A 19,325-nucleotide genomic window follows, 5' to 3' on the forward strand; every position below is an offset into this window, starting at 1 on the left:
TTGACTCATCTCTCCCTTTGACTGACTTCAGACTTACTGTGGCACGGCAGTTAAAATGCACAAATTTGCTTTATTGCCTAACACATTTCAGCAAGTCTGCACTGGGATGAACAGGTACATAAAACAGGATGGTGTGTTAGCTTTTACAAATTATTTCATAGTTTAGACCCTTGACTAGCCAACATCTTTACAGGTGATCCACTCTTTGTAGTTGATTACAAATGTGACACTTTAGGTGAAATGTTTTATTTAGATAGTACACACATTGAAATGTTACATTGTTGTGGACAACTGTGGTAGGGCTGTAACATTGCAAACATTGACTAGCATACCATACCACCGCAGTCTTTATACAGTCAGGGTAAGCTTATACATGAAACAAATCAATTCCTTGACTTTCCTCAAACCCTTGTTTGGTACCATTAAGCTCAATGTAAGCTACTGCTGGCCTGGTTTATTTGGTAAATAAGGTCAGGTTAAGTCAAGTAACTCCAACCGTTAATCATTTTTATTATACGCATAAAAAGATATCCTGGACAAAAACATGAGTGTAGGGTCTCTAAAAGGCAGGAGTTTAAGCGCCCATCAGGGTTGGTGACTACCTCTACAGTTTGCATTTAAAAAAAGTCCTGAATTTGCAGACACTTCTGCTGTTTATATATGTAACTTACTCCAACATAGTGGGTACAAAGCCTTTCTTACAAATTTAAGGAGCACTGGAGCTAAATTCCCTGTAAAGAAACCTTTGGACACAGAACAGACGTGCACGTGTACTGGCTGTGTGTACATTACAAGCCTCCCCCTGTGCTTGCTGCAGGGAACGTGCCCACACACCCTCTCACCTGTGAACGCCCTGTCCACACTCGAGGTCTGTCCCCTCCAGACAAGTATGTCACTTTTTTGGAATCAAATCCTTTTCTCTGCTCGATTAGTCTTGCCTGGTGCAACTGAGCCTCCCAAAATGCCCTGAAGGTGGCGTTTGAGAACATTTCATAGCACCAGACAAGCTCAGTAAAGCGTAGAAAAGCATTAAAATCCAAAACAATTACGTATTTTGACCCAGATGTGGTCCCTTCCCAAATTCTAATACTCTCCTTCCTTGGCGGCCCTTGCTGGTGACGTGAAATAAGGACGCTGCCCCCTCCCCTCCTGTCTCACCGGGGGCAGGGCTTCATTGGGTGAGGTGGGTTGTGGGTTTCACTTCCTGTTCGGCCTTGTTGACGATGGTCCCCGCCGGTTCCTGAGCGCCCGCCCCCACCCCGCCGGCCTCCTCGGGGTTCCAGTCCCAGCGCCACACGTGCAGCATGTGGTCGTAGAAGGAGCAGGTGGCCAGCAGGCAGGAGAGGGAGGGTGCGTCTTCGGCGGGGGGCGGGAGAGGGGCCGCTGAAGGGGCTGAGTTCTCGGGTATGTACCTGCCCTCCTCGTCCTCCAACGACGTGTCGAAGCTGGCGGTCGGAGACTCATACTGGATCCTCAGGTGACCCCCGCTCTCGGTCCTGGCCCCTGCCTCCTTGGCCCTTTCCCGGGGGGAGGAGGGCGGGGGACCCCCCAGGGCCAGACGTGACCAGTCGGCCCCGTAGGCCAGAGAGTTGTGCAGGATGTAGGAGGCCACGACTGGACAAGCCCCTCCGGCACCATCTGGAGTGACAGAGAAACTGCACTTAGAACAAACACACGCAAAGGGAGAGATTAGGGTTCCCGTGGACCAGAGCTACTCGACTCTACGTCCTGAGGGCCGCAGCGTCTGCAGGTATTTTACCTGCTTGGTTGAAATAAGCCAATTGGTGAAATCGGGTGGTGATGTACGGTTGAAGTACATGCTCGCAGACACTGCGGCTCGCAGACACTGCGGCTCGCAGACACTGCGGCTCGCAGACACTGCGGCTCGCAGACACTGCGGCCCGCAGGACGTGGAGTAGCGCTGCCATAGATACACACTGGGGGCTCACCCAGGGCTTGCTGGCAGTTAAGGATGTGGAAGTCGTTGTGCATGCAGGCGGCCAGCAGGAGGTGCTCATGAGCGGGGTGCCACTTGAGCCGCCACACTCCGCCTCCCAGCGGGCTCTCGCTCAGGGGCTGCCGCAGACTCCTCCCGTCCCAAAGCAGCACCTGCTCGTCGTAGCTGGAGGAAGGAACCAAAATGGCTGAAGCATCAAAGGGGCCTATGCTTCTAGTGCACAGCTGCATGTTAAACCCAGTTCTTTAATGACCCTATTGAAACTGAGCATACATGACCATTACTAATAAATGCTATCCGTAAAATGTCGTTTTGTGGTACACCAGACTCCATAAAGCAAAAAGTTGACAGCTGAATACTTTATACGTCCAACAGGGATAATATGTTTCACAATTTTATATCAGTGTTCATTTAGTGAAACATTACTTTCACAGTAACGAGTAGCACTATCCACAGATGAAATGTAACATAGCTGAGGCCTTCCAAATGGAAGGAAAGTCCATTTTGAAAGCTAAATGGTGGCTAGGCGGAGGAGAGCATTTCATTTACCTCCCTGTTGCTAGGATATGCTCCCGGTGCGGGTTGCTGTGAATGCTGCACACGCCCATGGAGTGCCTGAGGGAACGGGGAAATGAGAAGCGAGGCATCTGTTACACTTTTATGAACACATTCAACGACCTGATGGGGACCTAGTCGCCAAGCACAGTACTAACAATATTCACCAGAGCAAGATATACATTAAATATTCACACAAAGAGACACCAAGGTGCAGACAAAAGTGACAAAGAAAACTAAAGAGCTAAATTATGTTGCATTAAAAACATAACCAGTAGAAGGCAACTGTTTAAAAACTAATTGGGCTTCAGTGTCTCGTTTAAACTGCAGCTGTGAAACCATTCCATTTGGGTCATTCTATTTTTTGGCAAGGCCTTAAATAAATCACACATGCACATGATTTGTGACCGCTGTCTGAAATGTCTGAAATATTTTTCTTAAGCACAACTTCTGAACCAAAATCAGCAGCTTCAAAGTTATTATTATAACTGCCATGTACCTCATATCAGCTATGCAGACATGATCATTTGAGCAGAAAAAAATGTATGAGCCCATTTTAACAATACGTTTAACTTCTATACAACTAACAAAATTCCTTGACTTTCCCAGAGTAGGTCAAGAACTCTGAATAAAATGTATTACTTTACACGAGTGCTATTCATGATAGTGAACTTAAAATTACAGTCTAGAATTCCATAACCTGTGCTGGAATGAGGCTCAGGTCTCACTTTGAACCAGAGCCAAGACCAAAGACGACAAAGCAGAGCAAGTGTGAGATGACGTCAACAACAAGGATAAGGGCGCGGACAGTGCAGTCTGCCTCATTGAAGATAAGATCGGCAGGATCGCAGAGGGCCACTTTCCAAACCGCACACTTTCCATGGTCGGGTGCAGAAATAGATCACGAGGTAATAAAGTAAAGGAAAGGCCTGAGTGACTACAGGAAGATGGGGAACAGAGGGTGAAATTCTCTCCCTGCCCAGTGTGACAGGTGGAGCAAAAATAACAGAGATGAAGTTTGTATTAAATTAGAAGAAAATTTCAACCCCATCAGGAGAGCGATCAAGTCAGCGGCTGCAGCTCCGTCTTATGACCAAAGATCCCGGTCCTACACCAGCGGCAGTTTGTGGACGGGTACATGAGATTCCTCTGGGTGAGCGAAGCGAGCAGGCTCTCACCTTTTGCTGGTGAAGGTGGGGGTGGAAGGCCCGATCCGAAGATCCCAGCCCTTCAGCTTGCAGTCATCGCCACCTGACACACACCAGACAGATGGGGACACAGACGCACACGGTGAAATGCGGGCAGGTGGCAACAAGTCAGTCTGCAGAGCAGCAAGCGGGATGGCCTTCACAGGCATAGACACAAACTCCACACAAGAGATGCTTGGATGACAAACATGACAAGCTAAAGAATGATTGTATAATTATGTGAAATGCACACACTGTGAAGACAGCCAGAGGCACTGCCAGCAATCATTCTGTACACGGACACACAGGGAGACGATGGTTCCACACCAATCATATCTGAGACATTCATCCAGTCATTCTGACATGTTCGTTGTGTTGACCGTCCACACAATTGCCACAGGGTTTGGAATATTGAGGGAAACGCAGGACAGGCCGCAAACCTGCTCACTGAGGGACCCTAAATTGGAAGAAAGCAACAGCATAGGTGGAAGGAGAACTTGTGCCTCACCGGAATACAGCAGCTGAGTGTCCCAGTAGCTGAACGCGGAGATCCAGGCCTCAAAATCGTGAGCTTTCCACTGAGAGAGCAGGGTGAGACCAGCCTCTTCCACAGAAAGCACATTTACACAGCCCGCTGAGTCACTGGACACCACACGCATCCCACTGCTGATGAAACACCACCGCACATTCAGCACTGGGTCAAAACCATTATATATTAATCACACAGAGAGCAGGCTGATGTTAGTGTTTGGGCTGATCAATTTGATTTCCTGTCTTTTGAGGCTTTCAGAAAATGGAAACATTTCACCTAAAACATTTTTTGTTACTTACTGAGGTTCAATTAATAGTTGATTGGTCATTGTAAATTTTCATTAAAAAATGAAACCCATGGCTGAGAATTTACATTAAATAATCTATTCGGCCGACTAGCTAACTCTCACCTGTCTCCTCTGCCTGTGGACCAGTCCAAAGACAAGGCCAGCTTATCAGGGCCAAGCTCCAGGCTTGACAAGACCTTCAGGCCACAGCTGCCTTCCTACTAGAGAGAGAAACATGAGGGCACCAGCTAACTGAAACAAATGTCAGAGAATGCATCTTTCCCTGGTTTGACAGTTTGAATATCACTCAATTATATGTTGCCAGTATTCAGGAGTACACACATTGCCCAAGTGGGTGCTTCATGTTTGTGTAAATAAGCAACAAGCTGCTCACCCATCTTCCTTTTGCCCCTCTGCCTGTGATTGCACATAGTTTTTATCGTGATCAGGTGGTCTCTGTTCTATTACTAGAAGATTAACTTTATTGAACCCTGTGCGGTAATCTGCCCATCCTAGCTACTTACGAGCAGTGGGCAGCCGCAGTGCAGCCCCCAGGGACTAACTGCTACTTTCAGTGTATGCAACTGGGTCATGGTTTGTGAAATGGACAGTGAAGTGTCAGTGTCTCACCTGAGTGTCAACCAATCTGTACAGCTGCAGTTCCCCAGTGGCAGTGGCCATGCCCAGGAGGGGGCGCTCTGACACAGGTATGTGACACCTAAGTTCAAGACATGAAGATGCATGCCAATCAGAATACAAGAAAGGCCTAAGCTTTTCAAGGACCAAATAAGAATATCAGCAGAGGTAAGAAGTTCTCAGCAAAAGTATATAATTTTTTGTTTACTATTCTAAAATTAACATCTGTGACAGAGCCTTGATAAAACCATTTTTTATTTTAAACTAAAGGAAGAATTAATTCAAGTAGCCCTCAAAATCTACAGCAGGGTACATAATTTAGGGCCACAGTCAGTGTGGCCCTAAATTAGGCCTGTAGGCCTGTAGGCCTGTAGCATAGTGGTTAAGGCATTGCTCCAGGGGATGATTGTCTCCTGCTTAGTCTAATCAACTCCATGTCGCTCTGGATAAGAGTGTCTGCCAAAATGCCATTAATGTAATGTAATGGAATGTGTGTGCAGGCTTTAAAGAGTTAAGCCTTAAGCCTTGGAAGCAAGTTGTAGACTCAAGTCAATAACATAATTACATGAAGCACATACATTGGGTGCTGAAACACACCAAAAACACACCAAAGCATACACACAACACTCCTCTGCAGATGGGCACCCCTCAACTACAGAAAAGAAGAATGCAATGTGTGTGTGTGTGTGTGTGCGTGTGTGTGTGTGTGTGTGTGTGAAAGAGAAAGAGAGAGAGAGAGAGAGAGAGAGAGAGAGAGAGAGAGAGAGAGAGAGAGAGAGAGAGAGAGAGAATTAGAATGTGTGCAGGAAAACAAATCACCGTCAAGGAAAACTTATTTGTAAGTTATAATATAAAAAAAGCAGAAAATGTCATGTCTCCTCACCACTTCATATCCAGTATAGCTGGAGTGTCGATTCTCTGAACCTCTGTGAGAGGTGGGCAAAGAGGGCCTTCCTGGCGAAACTTGAATAGGTAAACACGTCCAACACGACTGGGGGTGGCAGACCCAACACCTGCCTTCAACAAGACAGAAGGGGAGATTGAGAGATGGTGCTCTCACCACGAAAGGCTTCACATTCATAGATTTTTAAACATGTTTATAAAATAAGTGTCAATACTGTAATATTTCACCCTTTGAAGGATCCATGGATTGGGATGAGGAGTCAGAATCATAAATCAGGCATATTAAATTTGTATACATATTTTACAGATACAGTTCAGCTTAGGCAGATACTTTGTTCATAGGTACAATGTGTGCCCTACCACCAATCTCAGCTTGTGGTTACAAGCCATGTTTTCTGCTACTCTTAGATCCCAACATGGGCCATAAAAGCTAACGGTTTCTTATTGCATTTATTTTTGTTTGAATTTCTTTACCTCATCTGGCGGCTTGAGTAACTGGTATGTTCCACATACCAGCACATTGTCCCACTGCGGTAGCGGGCACCACTCCACAGCGTCAGCACTCAGCTCTGTGTCGAACACTTGTAAACTGCGAGTACGCGACCACGCCATCGTAACAAGCCTCTCGCATACTGCACCACAAAACTGCCCCTATGTCTGATGAGAGGGAAATAGTAATGTTATTAGGTTCACTTTCTCGACACTTTTAATATTAAGTAGTTGGCTAAAGATATTACGTGCATGCAACGTCTAGCAACTGGGTGCCAAGGTACTTAAGAATGTTAGCTGCTAGCTTACAGTACACATGCTAACCAGATACCAAGCTAACCTACTGTAACTGCATAGCTATAGTTAGCTGTGCAAGCTCAAATATCTCCAAGTTGTTATCCAACTTGTTCTACACAGTATCTAGCTAACTTGTTTATCGAATTCTATGTAGTAATTATAGCTTCGATAAATAAGACAAAATACTATATTCACTTTGAAGATGTGCATTTTCATTTCAATGTGTTATGAAAAGCGTTCATACATACACAGCCGATCAACACCGCCAGGCGGGGATCTTACAGTCAAATCGAATGGGAATGAGTCGATGTGTGCCACTACTTCCGGTCCGGAAAACAACATAAGAAGAGCTCTGGAACAGAATGAAAGGATGTTTAACTGTTTAACAGCTTTCCAAATCTTTCAGTCTGTAGTTCGATAAATTACATGTCTTCTTAACAGATCTGTCTTGCAGAAAATAAGTCACTTATCTCAAGAGACCACTGGTTAAATAAAAATGTTTAAATACAATAAATAAATAAAAAAAATAAAAAAATATATATATATATATTGCCTGGATATGAGGCGTTGGAGCGTGTCTGCAATTGTTCCTTTCTCTTGAACAAACTACTTATTTACTTTTGTAAACATGCTGTTTAAATAGTTTACAAGTTGAAGTGGCTGGGGATTCGAGCGTCTATGCAATGCATGTTAATGCAATGTATTGTGACAAAAAAAAAATTTTAGCCCCGGTTTATGGCAGGTACAGTATATTAAATATGAAACATATTATTGCATGATACAAAATACCTTCCGAATAACGGTATCGCACAGAGGTATAAACCATATAGAAAAGAGGTAAGCAACCTGCATTACATGGCATACATTCGAATATATTGTAGTGAACTTGTACAAGCTGGTTGTGATTTTGGAGAGAATAAAAAAATAATATATTCTGAAATTTCCTGACAAAAAAAGCTTTTTTAAGCAGAAATATAAATGGATCAATCTCTATGCACTGTTGTTTGCCGTTTCATGCTGTTTCTTATGCCACAATCGAAGTACAATATTTCTCCAATTACTTCTATTTATTATTATTTTATTATCTTTTTATTTTATTTTAACAAATCTCACTGCCATGTACGTCATGTATATGTGATGAATGAAACTTGATTGATTGACTAATTGATTGCTTGATTGGTATTTGTTTCTTTGTAAAACTGATTTGGTAATGTTCCCAGTTTTGCCTTTCAATGAGATTAAAAGGATACATTTATGCACTACAATAATTTAATTTTAAAAAGTAATTACACTGTAAATCATTCCTCACATTAAGTTAACCTACATACATTTTACACTGAAAAGAAAATACTGTCATATTCCCAGTTTTAAAAAGAATGGACAGCCATACGTGGCTACTTGTCTAAATAGCTTGGTCGGCACCCTTACACCTCCAGGCAAGCTGAGTATTTCCATTGATTATTTGGGAATGAGTGACATTACCTTACCTACACCTGAAAAATAATATTCCAGATTTGCCGCCAGCCTTCTCTGGATAATAGCAGTGACGTCATTACCCCGCTTCCTCCACTCCTCTCATGTTTTCTGCGTTTTCCTTGGCGCTTACCGCAATTACTAATGGATCATGGGGCACTTCAAACAAAACCGGCATACTGCACCTTGGTCAATAAAAGTGATAACTCCAAATATGTATGTTACTCACATACGAAGGCAGGGTCGTTCAATATCGGGTGAGTTATCGACCAGAATTAGCTGGATTGCGAAGCTCTCCAGCTAGCTACTTAGCCAGCTAAAGTTATATATGACCAAGCTTGAGCACTATTAGAGAGTAGCTGCGTGCACTGACAGTAGCCTGCCATTGTAGAATATCGGAAAATACGCTTTCTTTTATTTCTTAAACATAACTTCTTGCACTTATTTGAACGATTGTGAGCTAGCCTGATTTATCAAGAAGAGCAATGCACAGCATGACTGAACCTATACGAAACTGCGACATCATGTGGCGTGGAAGACCCCCGTTCCACGAGAGTAAGCTATGTCGCTTACTCTCATTGAAAGGGATAGTTCACTTTATGTTTATTTATTTAAATTTGCGTGCGTACACACACTGCTGGGCCATCTGGAGGCATACACTAAATCTGCAATAATAATAGTATAAAAAAATAACTGAAAGTGAATAATCCCCCTGAGGTTCAATATTCTACAAGACAATATTATAGTTATAAGAATCTTTTTTATTGTGGTCTCATCCGTGTTTTTCTGAATTTGTTAAAATATTAAGTGTCTCATGAAACGGAAATCTGTACAAAAAAACTAATGTACAAAATTAATAATGACATTTACCCCCCCCCCCCCCCTTGACAGATTGACTAATGCCTCAGAAGTCTGGAGTAAAGATTTCACAGAGGACATGCTGGCTGAACACGTAAGAACGTATCGTAACAACGCAAAGTCTGTATCTGTCAGGTTGTAGGTTAAATGGGCTAGTTTAAAAGGCTTTTCTAGTTCTGTTTAGTAAACGCTACATTTTTACATCAGGATAACTCAACTCTAATTATGTAACACCGGGGTGTTTTTGCATGCTCATTCTGTGTTCCACTGATTTAAATTAATTAGTCGTACTTAACTTCAGTTTGACGCTCTGGGTGTTCGTGATTCTAAAAGAAGCGGAGAACCCTGCTTTATCTCAGCCCAGCAGGACGGCTCTACTCCATTATCCTCACACAGTGTTTTTAATGTGGCGCTCCATTACATGGTGATTAAAAATGTACGTGTCCTACCTTGCAGGGAAAGAATGTTGCCTTGAAATCCGCAGAAGATTACATCTCAAAAATCAGGTACTTCTTTACTCGCTAGCTGTATCTGTGTAATGCATTTGTGGCAGCATTTTGTAATAACAGAGACAAGATGAATTGCTGAAACGACTCTGAAGACCAGACTTCAACCACACTGAATTATCATGCTCATGCTCCACTTATTTTGCCATTTTGACCATTATTACGAGCAGAATATAATGCTGAGTAGTTCGTGAACAGGGCCTTGCCACCAGAAAATTTGAGGCCAGTCAGGGAAATGGTACCCTTGAGCAAAAGTACTGCCATATGTACAATTACATCAGCAAATATATGGCTGTATGAATGCATAATGGTCCAAAATACAAGCTGTTTGTCATCCGTGAATAAAGAAGATTGCTCAGCAAGTACATTACCATGATCATTAATAAGATGTCACCTGCTCCACCTGGCTCTTAAAACATTTCCTGCACGTGGCAAAATGCACGTTTTGTCGCTTGTATTTGTTTTTTGTCTTCACCCCTCCTGTTCTCCATCTGTTTACCCCCCACCACCTTTCATATTGCTCCAAATTTCTGTTCACACCCTCTTTTCTTCTTTTAATCCTGTCAAATTGTCAAATTGAAAATGCTTTATTGGCATGACAGGATACAGCTTATGTTGCCAAAGCACAGAAATGGTCACTGGTTGTCCCTCTGTTTATGGCAAGCTGTGATGTAATTTGTCTGATGCATTTTTTGTGTTGTAATAAATAGGGGAGCTTTTGGTGGTCATTTAAGGTTTCTTTGGGTACAGTCTGTCCTCTCTGGGCAGCCAGATCTGCCTGCCGCCCTTTTATGATGGCCAGGCTGTGCTCACTATGTCTGTATGTTGTCAGGACAAGGTTTTTCTCTGTTTGCTGTCACCATGGTCAGATAGTCAGCTATACTGTACAGACTGTTTAGGGCTAAATAGCAATGAAGGTTATGTTGGGATTTTGTCATTTCTCTTGTCACTCCTCTCCTCCGGGGCTCTCAGATCAACGTGCGGGAACGGCAGTGCGTCTGTGACCGTGCAGGAGGATGGTGCTGTTCTCCAGCTGGGCGTTTCCCCGGGGTCAGTGAGTGTGACCCTTCCCAGGCTGAGTGACCTCGAGGGGAGGGAGGAGCTGAGGGACCTGCTCTTTAGGATGGCAGACAGTCTGAAGCTTGCCGAGACCACAGGTAGGTCTGCCTGCATGCTCTCTTTTCAGGGTGCCATGCCATGCCATGCAAGCCCTGCTCAGATTATTTCACCTTTCGCCTTTGAAGAGCAGGTTATTTTGGAATGTTTTTTCAAAGTTCTACATCAGCATTCTAGAACTCCCTTGCTTTTTATTACCAGTTAGTGATTGTTACATCAGCATTTAAATTTTCAGTTAAGAACTTATCACATATTTGTGGTCTTGCACCTTAAATAGTTAAGGCATCTAGATGGCTCACTGATTTTGCCAATTCATGTATTGCAAAGATCAGAAGACAAGCACATAGTGATGCCATAAAACTATCTATCTATAGTTTCAGAAGCCACCTCTGATTCTAGAGAGGCAGGATGTGCTGGTTATCATTGTTACTCCATACCTATTTGATAAATCAAAGCATTGTATTAGATAGTTAACTAATCCCACCTGGTCCCTTGGGTCTAAACTGGTTGCTAAATTTTAAGCTGAAAATAAAAACCAGAATCAGGTTTGTTCAGGTTTGGTCACTCCTGATCTCCACCTAAAATGTAGCTGCCCTTTTGCAGTGTGAACTACTCTGTGAAAGCAGATGCAGTGCTGAATACTGTCAACTCTTTGAGGTGAAAAGTCATCATAATACCTTCCAAAACCACTTTTGTGGAAAGAGTTGCTAGGGTTGAACTGTTTGTGCACCTGCTGACAGTACAGGTCGGCAGTTATCACTCCATGAAGTAATGTTGCAATACGGTTAATCACCTATAGGCGGACCCTCATCGTTTAGTCCCGGGAAGAGCCAGTTCAGACGAAATGCAGGTACGTCATTGTGATTTATCCTGCCTTTAACTGACTGATTTGCTTTCTGTCATGCCTGTAACCATGATATTGTATACATACACAATACATTCTTGAATGCACACATTGATTGAAACTTGCTGTGGCTATGGAGTGAGTCACTTAAAAAAATATGTTCTCTCTCAGGCTTTGAGCCAAGGAGTCAGCAGACCGGGCCAACCGTGGTTGCGAAGAAGAGACTACCGGGAGACTCCCTGATCAACCCAGGAAGTAGAAAGTAATTACCATAGGCTGACCAACACACTTGCTCAACCACACATATGTAACACAGTCTCGCGCGCACACACACACACACGTATGTCTAATGCACCCAGTCACACACACACACATGCATACTAACAAACATGCCAGTCAGCAAGGTTTTTTTGGTGTTTTCAACAGAAAGAAGCCTGCAACGGGAGTGGCATTTGATGACAACAATGACCTATGAGGGCAAAAATGATGAATTGCTGCTAATCTTAAACAGTGTAGCCTGCATGCAAGACTTCCACTTCCAGCTGGAACAAGAGGATGCTAGAAGAAAAGCAGGATCTTCTTGTGATTCAGTGTTATTCAACCTAGCAGTGTCTGCATCCTATTTTTAGACATCAAATACCAACTATTCACAACATGAACTAACTTATATTTTTATGGATTGTAATGATGTAGCTGTTATGATTTCCCGCTTTCAAAATAAGTGCGAAGACCTGTTTTTAATTGTGCAGATTTTAACTGATGACATTTTACTGTTTAAAGAGCTAATACAATAAGATGTAAAAATGTTTTTCTTGGAAACGTGGTGATTTTTCTTACGAACAATAAAGCAAAGGGTGTATCAGTAATGAATATTTCATTGTATTTTTCATAAAGTGTAATGACTACTGCAGATATAATGTAAGGTACCTGGCAAATGCTCAACTGCACAAGTTAACGATTGACTGCTGTGGACCCTGTATATTTTGTAGCCACATAATCTAAATAGAAAGTTTCCTAGACTTCTATTTGTATATAAGTTTACCACAATTAGTTAACAGATCAGCAATCCATTTTGTCATTATATAACTACAAAATATACTGCCTACTTGTATTATAGTACACAACGTTCTCCAAAATGCAGTGAGTAAACTGGATGAAAAAGTGTGTACTTATATAAGCAAATAATCATAAGGGAATTGCATTCAAAAGTTTGTCATTTTTAAATGGAAATGGAAATCTTGTAAGATCATTGGGAGGCAAAGGGTGGATTGTTTTGTTATTTAAATAGCTTGGTACATGCTGGTGTTCATGATAATGTCTATCTTAACAGGTGCTCCAGATAAGACCATCTGCCATGTTTCAAAATGAACGGGATCTATTCCTACATAAATTTCACCACATGCACTACCATGTAATTCCAATGGAGGGAAGAAGGATGTAGCTGATGTAGGATTAGATGCCATGCATTTTTAAATATGGTGGGTGGGAGAAGATTAGTAATCATCAATATTTTATCTGGAAAGAAATCACCTGAATCACTTAATGAGTCATAATGAGTTTGACATAGGAGCCTCAAGAACATATTTAAGAAGTCTTTCATTTCACGCATCATTGCTTTGATAAATTCTTAATGTACTCTAATGTATTGAGAATGTACATGGAGCTCTTTTGTGTTGTGTTGTCTCTGTACTGGGTTGTTTGTGGCCTGTGTTGTCTGAACCTATATTGTCAGTGTTGTGTTGTTTGTAGCCTGTATTTTGTGATTGTTTTTATCGTAACTATGGAGAAGCCAAAGGCAATTTTCCAAGTGGACAAGAAAGTATCTATCTTAATCTTAATTCCGTCTGGCTACATTAGTTGCTGTTGTGCTTTGAAAACGAATGAGTTATTTTCAACTCAACTCTAAAAAGTGCACCACATAGAGGTGTATGGATATGTCCAAAAATACCGGTCACATAAAGAAGATTTTCTGCATTCACAGTCAAGTCAGTGACCCTCGGCATAAAGAATTTCTTTTTTTGACAAACATTCCAAACTTGAGCATTAAACTCATACCTGATTTTATTTATCCATGTTTTTTTTTCTTTTTTTTCCTTTTGTTAACTTGAAAAATATCAGATCACTTCAGCTGGAGCACAAGAGCTTGGAAACAACAAACGACCCAATCAGAAACGAGCCCAAAATTTCAAGTCAAAATATTACGTGAGAACAGTAGTTTACAGCAGAAAAAATCTTAAGACATATATTCATAAAATATAAATATAAATATATTTATATTCATATACACACGTATGTAAGGATACATTCCAAAGCATTCGGCTCCAGAGGGGAAAAACTGTATTTATCTTTTGGATGACATCAATCACTGCATGTGGTTTCTAATCAATCACATGACCCAGTGTACAACTGCTGGTGTCTGGTCTTCTCGGTCATAGATTTACTCCATGATTTGCTGCGACTATCGGTTTCTGAAGCTGAAATTACTCTGAAAAGCACCCAGTGTTATTTTAAGTGTTATTGAATGAAGCTCTCCACGGTAACATAGAGTAAACGCCTTTAGGGGAGAGGGGGGGAATATTCCAGGCCATCCTAGGGGGGTCAGGACTACATCACTGTAACACAGAGGTTCACAGAGCTCTGATCAAAACGGAGCATAACGGTCATGAGTAACTGAGTAAAGGTTCAAATGTTAATGTCCACGCAGGGTTCAAGTAAACCACCATTAGTCTTATCTTTTCAAAATTATTTACAACAGCAACACAAGTATTTGACAATTTTGACAAGAGGAAAACAAAACTGTGACAATTTCTTTTTAAAGTTTATGAAACCTTCTGCAAAGTTTTTTTTTTTTTTAACATTCAAGCATAGTTTTTGTCATTCATTTTTAAGAATGAGCACAACTTCCCTTTGGTCATACACATCAATTTTGTTGAAAAAAAAAAGATAAATTCTTTCAGGTTTTCAGAAATCTCCTTTCTGTGCGTTTGGGGAAAATGCAATGCACATTCAACGCTGCTGTCTTTCACTCCCTCGTATAATAAAATCCCAGGTGGAAAACCGCCCACCCCACCCCCAAAAAACAACAACAAAAACAATTATCAGGCAAAAGAGAAAGGCAGGAAAAAAAACGTGTTGTAACTGTAAGTGGAGGCAAGTGTTTAACCTAAAAATGAATTAATTAACTATTATTCATGTTTAATATGTGGGCAACTACCAGTATATTGGAATTGCAGGTACTGTAATGATGGGAGATTTTGTGGAAACTTTATGTTTTTACCTCATGTAGACCAAAAGGCGTTAAAGCAACTGCATTACTCAAGAAAAGTGCTCATGTAAACTTCACCAATAAAAACTCTACACCACTTTATAAAGCAAAAACAGTAAAGTTTATAAAGGCTGAGTGCAAATTTCCAGGTTGTAGACCCTTGGCAAGGACAAGTGCACTGGAATTTAGCAGGGTGTTTCTCTTCCATTTTTCCTGCCATATATTTGTGTATTTTATTATTTTGAAAAGAGCCCCCATGTTCTGCCTGTGTGGCTCATCAGGGCTAATGCATAGAGCCTGAACATCTGATGAGAATCACAAACTTCTCACTTTGTGATTCACAGCGATGTAACACAGAATACTTATCATTAAAACAAGGTTGATAGTTTGGAATGAACCTTAAATCTACTGCACTTCAATGTACCCCACAGCCATATAGTAACATTGTTCAAGTACCCTGCAAAGTACCTTTAAAAATATATATTTATGTGGGATTTCATAAACAGAAACTACATCATTGCAGATTTAAGAGACTACTAAAAAAGGAAGAATGCAGTTTGATTTACTCAAAGATAAAATAAAGAGTATATCAATTCTGTCTCAAACTATTGACTGTGGATGAGTGTTAGTTTATATGAGGGTTGTGCCAGATGAATCTGGATTAGTTGTTGAGTGCAGGAACCATAAACCGGTAACGGGGAGCTTAAGTTTAAGGGGCACCCATCTATGTTCTCGCAGAACCCATATTCATGTAATTTATATTCTACCACTGGGCATGCCAACTGGCCTTAAAGCAAGGTTTTCTTTTTACAACCACATCAGTGTTCAAGTTACGGGCAGCAAAGTTCCCACAGAGAAATTAAACTAAAAAATAATAAAATAAAATAATTGCAATTTCAAACCAACATGCCGACACTTTCCAATTCTGAAGGTGCACAAGTACATTACCACTAACAATCAGTATTTCATTAAATAAAGACATCCAACCAAAGATGCTTCCTTAGATAAAAATAAATCACATTTCTCACCACAGAAAAAGATACACTGCACCATTTTTGACTCATTTCTCCAAGCGAGTTCAAGGTTAGAGCATGCTTAAAAGGCAAGAATCATTTTCAAACATAGATATGATTTTCAACTCAATATGGGGTGAGTCTGGCAACCCAGGCAAAATAGGGACTAACATTGGTCGGAAAACTAATTATACCTCTCTTTAAATGAATTTACATTCATCAATATTATCAGGCTGAGCCTAATGTGGTCTTGCTTAAGGAGAATGATATGTTATTCTGTCACATCAGTGGCCATTAAGATGTAAATAATAATACAAATAATAGTAATAAAACAACCCAAATTTCCCTTGACTAACCCCTGAAAAATTCCTTTAACACAATCTTCTTCCTGCATTCCAACTGTGATCATACCATCCCTCCAACAAAATTCTAAAGTCGAACACAGATTCAAAACATCCCGTTAAGCATTGTTGCGGTAGCAGAAAATAACCAGAGCTAGGGTGCTCCCATTGTCCACATCCCCTACTATGGGTGTGGATGGGAAGAGGAGGAGGGGGAGGGGGGTTAGAGAGAGGCTGAATTTGGGCGCCCATCCTCCCCCCAGTTCCCTGCTCTTCGGTGCATCTCTCCTTCTGACGACTGTGTCCAGCGAGCGTCTCCCGTTTCTCCAAAGGTTTTGACATTTCGCAGAGAAACAGAGCACCGCTTTCCCAAACAGACAGCAGGACTCCCCTCTAGGGCTGAAAGAAACCCTGGTTTGTCCTCTGGCTCACGCCCAAAATCTTCCCTCTCTCGATCAGGAGTCAAACAGATCCCTGTGCAGTGGGTCATGTTCTCTCCATCTCTCTTTAGTCTGCTAGAGTCCGTTGCTCAACAGAGAGTGTCTGTGTTGAAAGAGAGCTGCACCTGATTTAACGTCAAAGAGAAACACACATTTTGAGATAAGATGGAAAGTGTCAAAGTGTATTAATCATTAGTATGCTACACACTTTATGGACAAGCTATGTTGAAAGAGTGATACAACATATGTGGACTAATTGGACACATGGGCATGCAGGAAATAAAGAATGCTTTAGAAAAATGTGAAATATTTCCTCTAACTTTAATATGCTAAATTGCCAATACACTTTACAGTGCACTACTCTTGCATGACTGTCTTCACACCTGACTCCCAGGTAAAGGAGGGTGGAAAACCAGCAGTTCTCAGTCCTCGAGGACAGTGATTTCCTGTTTTTTTTTTTCTTTTGTTAACTTGAAAAATATCAGATCACTTCAGCTGGAGCACAAGAGCTTATTTTCTGACTCCTCCTTCATTTTCTCTCTCTCCCCATCCCACTCTCACCCTTTCTTCTTCGAAACTGATCAGTCCTTCATCATCGTCGCTCTCCAGCTCCTCTGGCTCCTCGCTGACGAGGGCGCTCAGCTCTGTGTTAGCAGGCCGAGGTCTGAGCATGCTCAGTATGCGCTGTAGTGGCGACTGGCCGCCTCCAGAGGGAGAACTCTCTTGCTGCTCCAGGTTGTCGCTTTGCTTTTTGGCAAAATTGACAAAAACCTGGGAATGGGAGGCAGAGACGGGGCTTAAATACAGACATGCAACTACAAGGAACAAACCCAAATCCATATGCAAGTACATGGAATTGCCAACAAGTGAACAGATACGACAGACAGGGAAAGAGGCAGGTATGAATGAATGTATTTGACTATTTTAAAATACATATAATTCTGCCCTGCAGTCATAGGCACATACCTTTAAAATTATTGGGGATTTTAAAAAAACCAATGAAGCCAAAAGAGCCTATTTCCATCATGGTTCTCCAATACATTAACCAGAAAAGTACAATGGATAATGGCATCTTTTTGTGTACACTCTCTTCGTTAAAAAAAAAGACACAAATACAGGCTACATATGATGTAATAGAAACTTTAAAACTGTTTTCTGTGGGAAGACTGTTCCATTGTACCACTGCAATATACAGAAATGTGTTTTTTATCCATTGGACACATAAAACTTAAAGGCCTAAAACCTGTTGAGCTTTCACTGTTGAGCCTGATAGACAGACAGATCTGCAGGTAAACAGGCAGGCTGAAGGACAGACAGAAACACACTCACATTGTCCAGTGTGGTCTGGCTAACAGAGTAGTCTTCTATGCCCAGCACTTCCACCACCTGCTCCATCTTACTAAAGACCTGAGCCAGAGAAATGCGCTCCGACTTGAGCTGGTATTGCACCTTAGTGTGGTGCCGCTCCTGGAGACGGGGGTTAATGGTGGAGAACAAGAGAAAATCTGTCAAATGTACAGATAAGTATTGCTTGCAAAATAATAGCTATAGCTCTGGAAAACTTGGAACTGTGGTGATTGCGCATGACATTTACTGACAGTTTAACTGAAATGATAAAGACCAACACACAATATTCTCCAATTCCATGGGCTACTGCAGGTTCTTAGCACTTATCATGCCCCAACTGAGGATGCCCTGTCTTATCATGTCATTTAGCTGATAGAATCAAAGTGTGACTGATTACAATTGGTTGGTCCCTCGGTGCTGCACCATAGCTTAATTTATAATATCTACTCTAATCCCCCATTTGTTTCCTCTCCAATCCTGAATTTGTGTATTTGTCACCATTTCTTTCCCCATCCATGAGCATACCTTCAATATGGCCTCAGGGAAGTTCCTGTTGAAGAACCTCACCACCTCTTTCACACTGCCGCTAGTCTTGGTGCGCACCGTGATCATGTACCCGTCCCCAAACCTGAAAGAGAGGGAGAGGAGCAGTGTGAATATGAGAGAGAGAGTGAAAAAAGGAAGAGAATTGTCTCAGACCCCATCACAGTCGGTTCACAGTGTTCAATTTCCACCAATTTCTCACCTGTTCTTCAGGTGCTGAATGCTGCCCAAGCACTTGAACCTCCCGTTTACCATGATACCCAGCCTGGTACACAGAGCCTCACACTCCTCCATACTGGGAGGAGTGGGAGAGGGAGAGAGAGAGAGAGAGAGAGAAGGGGGGGGGGGGGGGGGGGGGGGTCACAGCCCAAATCTTAACAGCCTGACCAATTAGAGTAACACATGGCAGAATACATTAACCAGACTTTGTTCTCTTGAACATAGCACCATGAACAGCTTCACTGGTTACCCAGCTCTGTAGACGGATAAGATGTAAGCTTTTTAAGCCTACGCAAGGGTGTTGACCAAGGAAAAAAATTTAATGGAAGTGTCGTTTGATGCCTCACCTGTGTGACGTCAGCACCACGGAGCGTCCCGTCTTGATGATGTCAAGGATAAGGTTCCAGAGGAAACGACGGGCCTTGGGGTCCATACCTGTGGTGGGCTCATCCTGGAAGACACAGTGGGAGAGACCAATCAGAACCCAGTCTACGATGACTCCATGATGAACTGTGATT

The 19,325-nt window shown here is 42.0% G+C and overlaps 3 protein-coding genes across 5 annotated transcripts in view; 1 reads left to right on the forward strand and 2 right to left on the reverse strand.

Annotated features, from left to right (window-relative positions):
* Positions 1-50: 50 nt before the first annotated feature.
* On the reverse strand, positions 51-8,814 carry dph7 (diphthamide biosynthesis 7). 3 transcript variants are annotated; one of them, XM_061259385.1, is made up of 11 exons: positions 8,545-8,814; positions 7,087-7,194; positions 6,531-6,713; positions 6,037-6,170; positions 5,148-5,235; positions 4,641-4,735; positions 4,208-4,365; positions 3,691-3,763; positions 2,507-2,572; positions 1,950-2,122; positions 51-1,638 (listed from the first exon to the last, which is right to left on the reverse strand). In XM_061259385.1, exons 3-11 carry the CDS (start codon positions 6,666-6,668, stop codon positions 1,172-1,174), a joined length of 1,392 nt encoding a protein of 463 aa, XP_061115369.1. In that variant the 5' UTR covers positions 6,669-6,713; positions 7,087-7,194; positions 8,545-8,814; the 3' UTR covers positions 51-1,171. The 3 variants fall into 3 exon arrangements, with proteins under 3 accessions (XP_061115369.1, XP_061115367.1, XP_061115368.1); XM_061259383.1 differs by having other exon boundaries at positions 7,091-7,194; positions 8,545-8,813; XM_061259384.1 differs by having other exon boundaries at positions 7,091-7,194; positions 8,330-8,813.
* paxx (PAXX non-homologous end joining factor) lies at positions 8,372-12,505 on the forward strand. Its single transcript, XM_061259386.1, has 7 exons — positions 8,372-8,572; positions 9,207-9,267; positions 9,630-9,679; positions 10,652-10,836; positions 11,595-11,645; positions 11,811-11,901; positions 12,066-12,505. Exons 1-7 carry the CDS (start codon positions 8,460-8,462, stop codon positions 12,112-12,114), a joined length of 600 nt encoding a protein of 199 aa, XP_061115370.1. The 5' UTR covers positions 8,372-8,459; the 3' UTR covers positions 12,115-12,505.
* Positions 12,506-13,682: 1,177 nt separating this feature from the next.
* The window catches only part of abca2 (ATP-binding cassette, sub-family A (ABC1), member 2), a 74,959-nt gene continuing 69,316 nt past the window's right edge, over positions 13,683-19,325 (reverse strand). Inside the window, exons 44-49 of the mRNA XM_061259566.1 lie at positions 19,155-19,258; positions 18,791-18,883; positions 18,571-18,673; positions 18,028-18,165; positions 17,260-17,469; positions 13,683-16,823 (exon numbers count right to left, since the gene is read on the reverse strand). Coding sequence (XP_061115550.1) covers positions 16,788-16,823; positions 17,260-17,469; positions 18,028-18,165; positions 18,571-18,673; positions 18,791-18,883; positions 19,155-19,258 — 684 coding nt within the window. The 3' untranslated portion in view covers positions 13,683-16,787. The remainder of the gene's footprint in view (positions 16,824-17,259; positions 17,470-18,027; positions 18,166-18,570; positions 18,674-18,790; positions 18,884-19,154; positions 19,259-19,325) is intronic.

Source organism: Conger conger, chromosome 11 (assembly GCF_963514075.1).
Source record: "Conger conger chromosome 11, fConCon1.1, whole genome shotgun sequence".
Taxonomy (NCBI): domain Eukaryota; kingdom Metazoa; phylum Chordata; class Actinopteri; order Anguilliformes; family Congridae; genus Conger; species Conger conger.

Excerpts from the sequence above, each read along its gene's own strand:
- dph7 (XM_061259385.1), bottom strand. The coding sequence starts at position 6,668 with ATGGCGTGGTCGCGTACTCGCAGTTTACAAGTGTTCGACACAGAGCTG. Across the intron at positions 2,573-3,690 it reads CCCACCTTCACCAGCAAAAG|GCACTCCATGGGCGTGTGCA; the intron begins GTGAGAGCCTGC and ends CCGTTCCCTCAG. Across the intron at positions 2,123-2,506 it reads CATATCCTAGCAACAGGGAG|CTACGACGAGCAGGTGCTGC; the intron begins GTAAATGAAATG and ends TCCTTCCTCCAG.
- paxx (XM_061259386.1), top strand. The coding sequence starts at position 8,460 with ATGGATCATGGGGCACTTCAAACAAAACCGGCATACTGCACCTTGGTC. Across the intron at positions 8,573-9,206 it reads GCAGGGTCGTTCAATATCGG|ATTGACTAATGCCTCAGAAG; the intron begins GTGAGTTATCGA and ends CCCCCTTGACAG. Across the intron at positions 10,837-11,594 it reads GAAGCTTGCCGAGACCACAG|GCGGACCCTCATCGTTTAGT; the intron begins GTAGGTCTGCCT and ends AATCACCTATAG.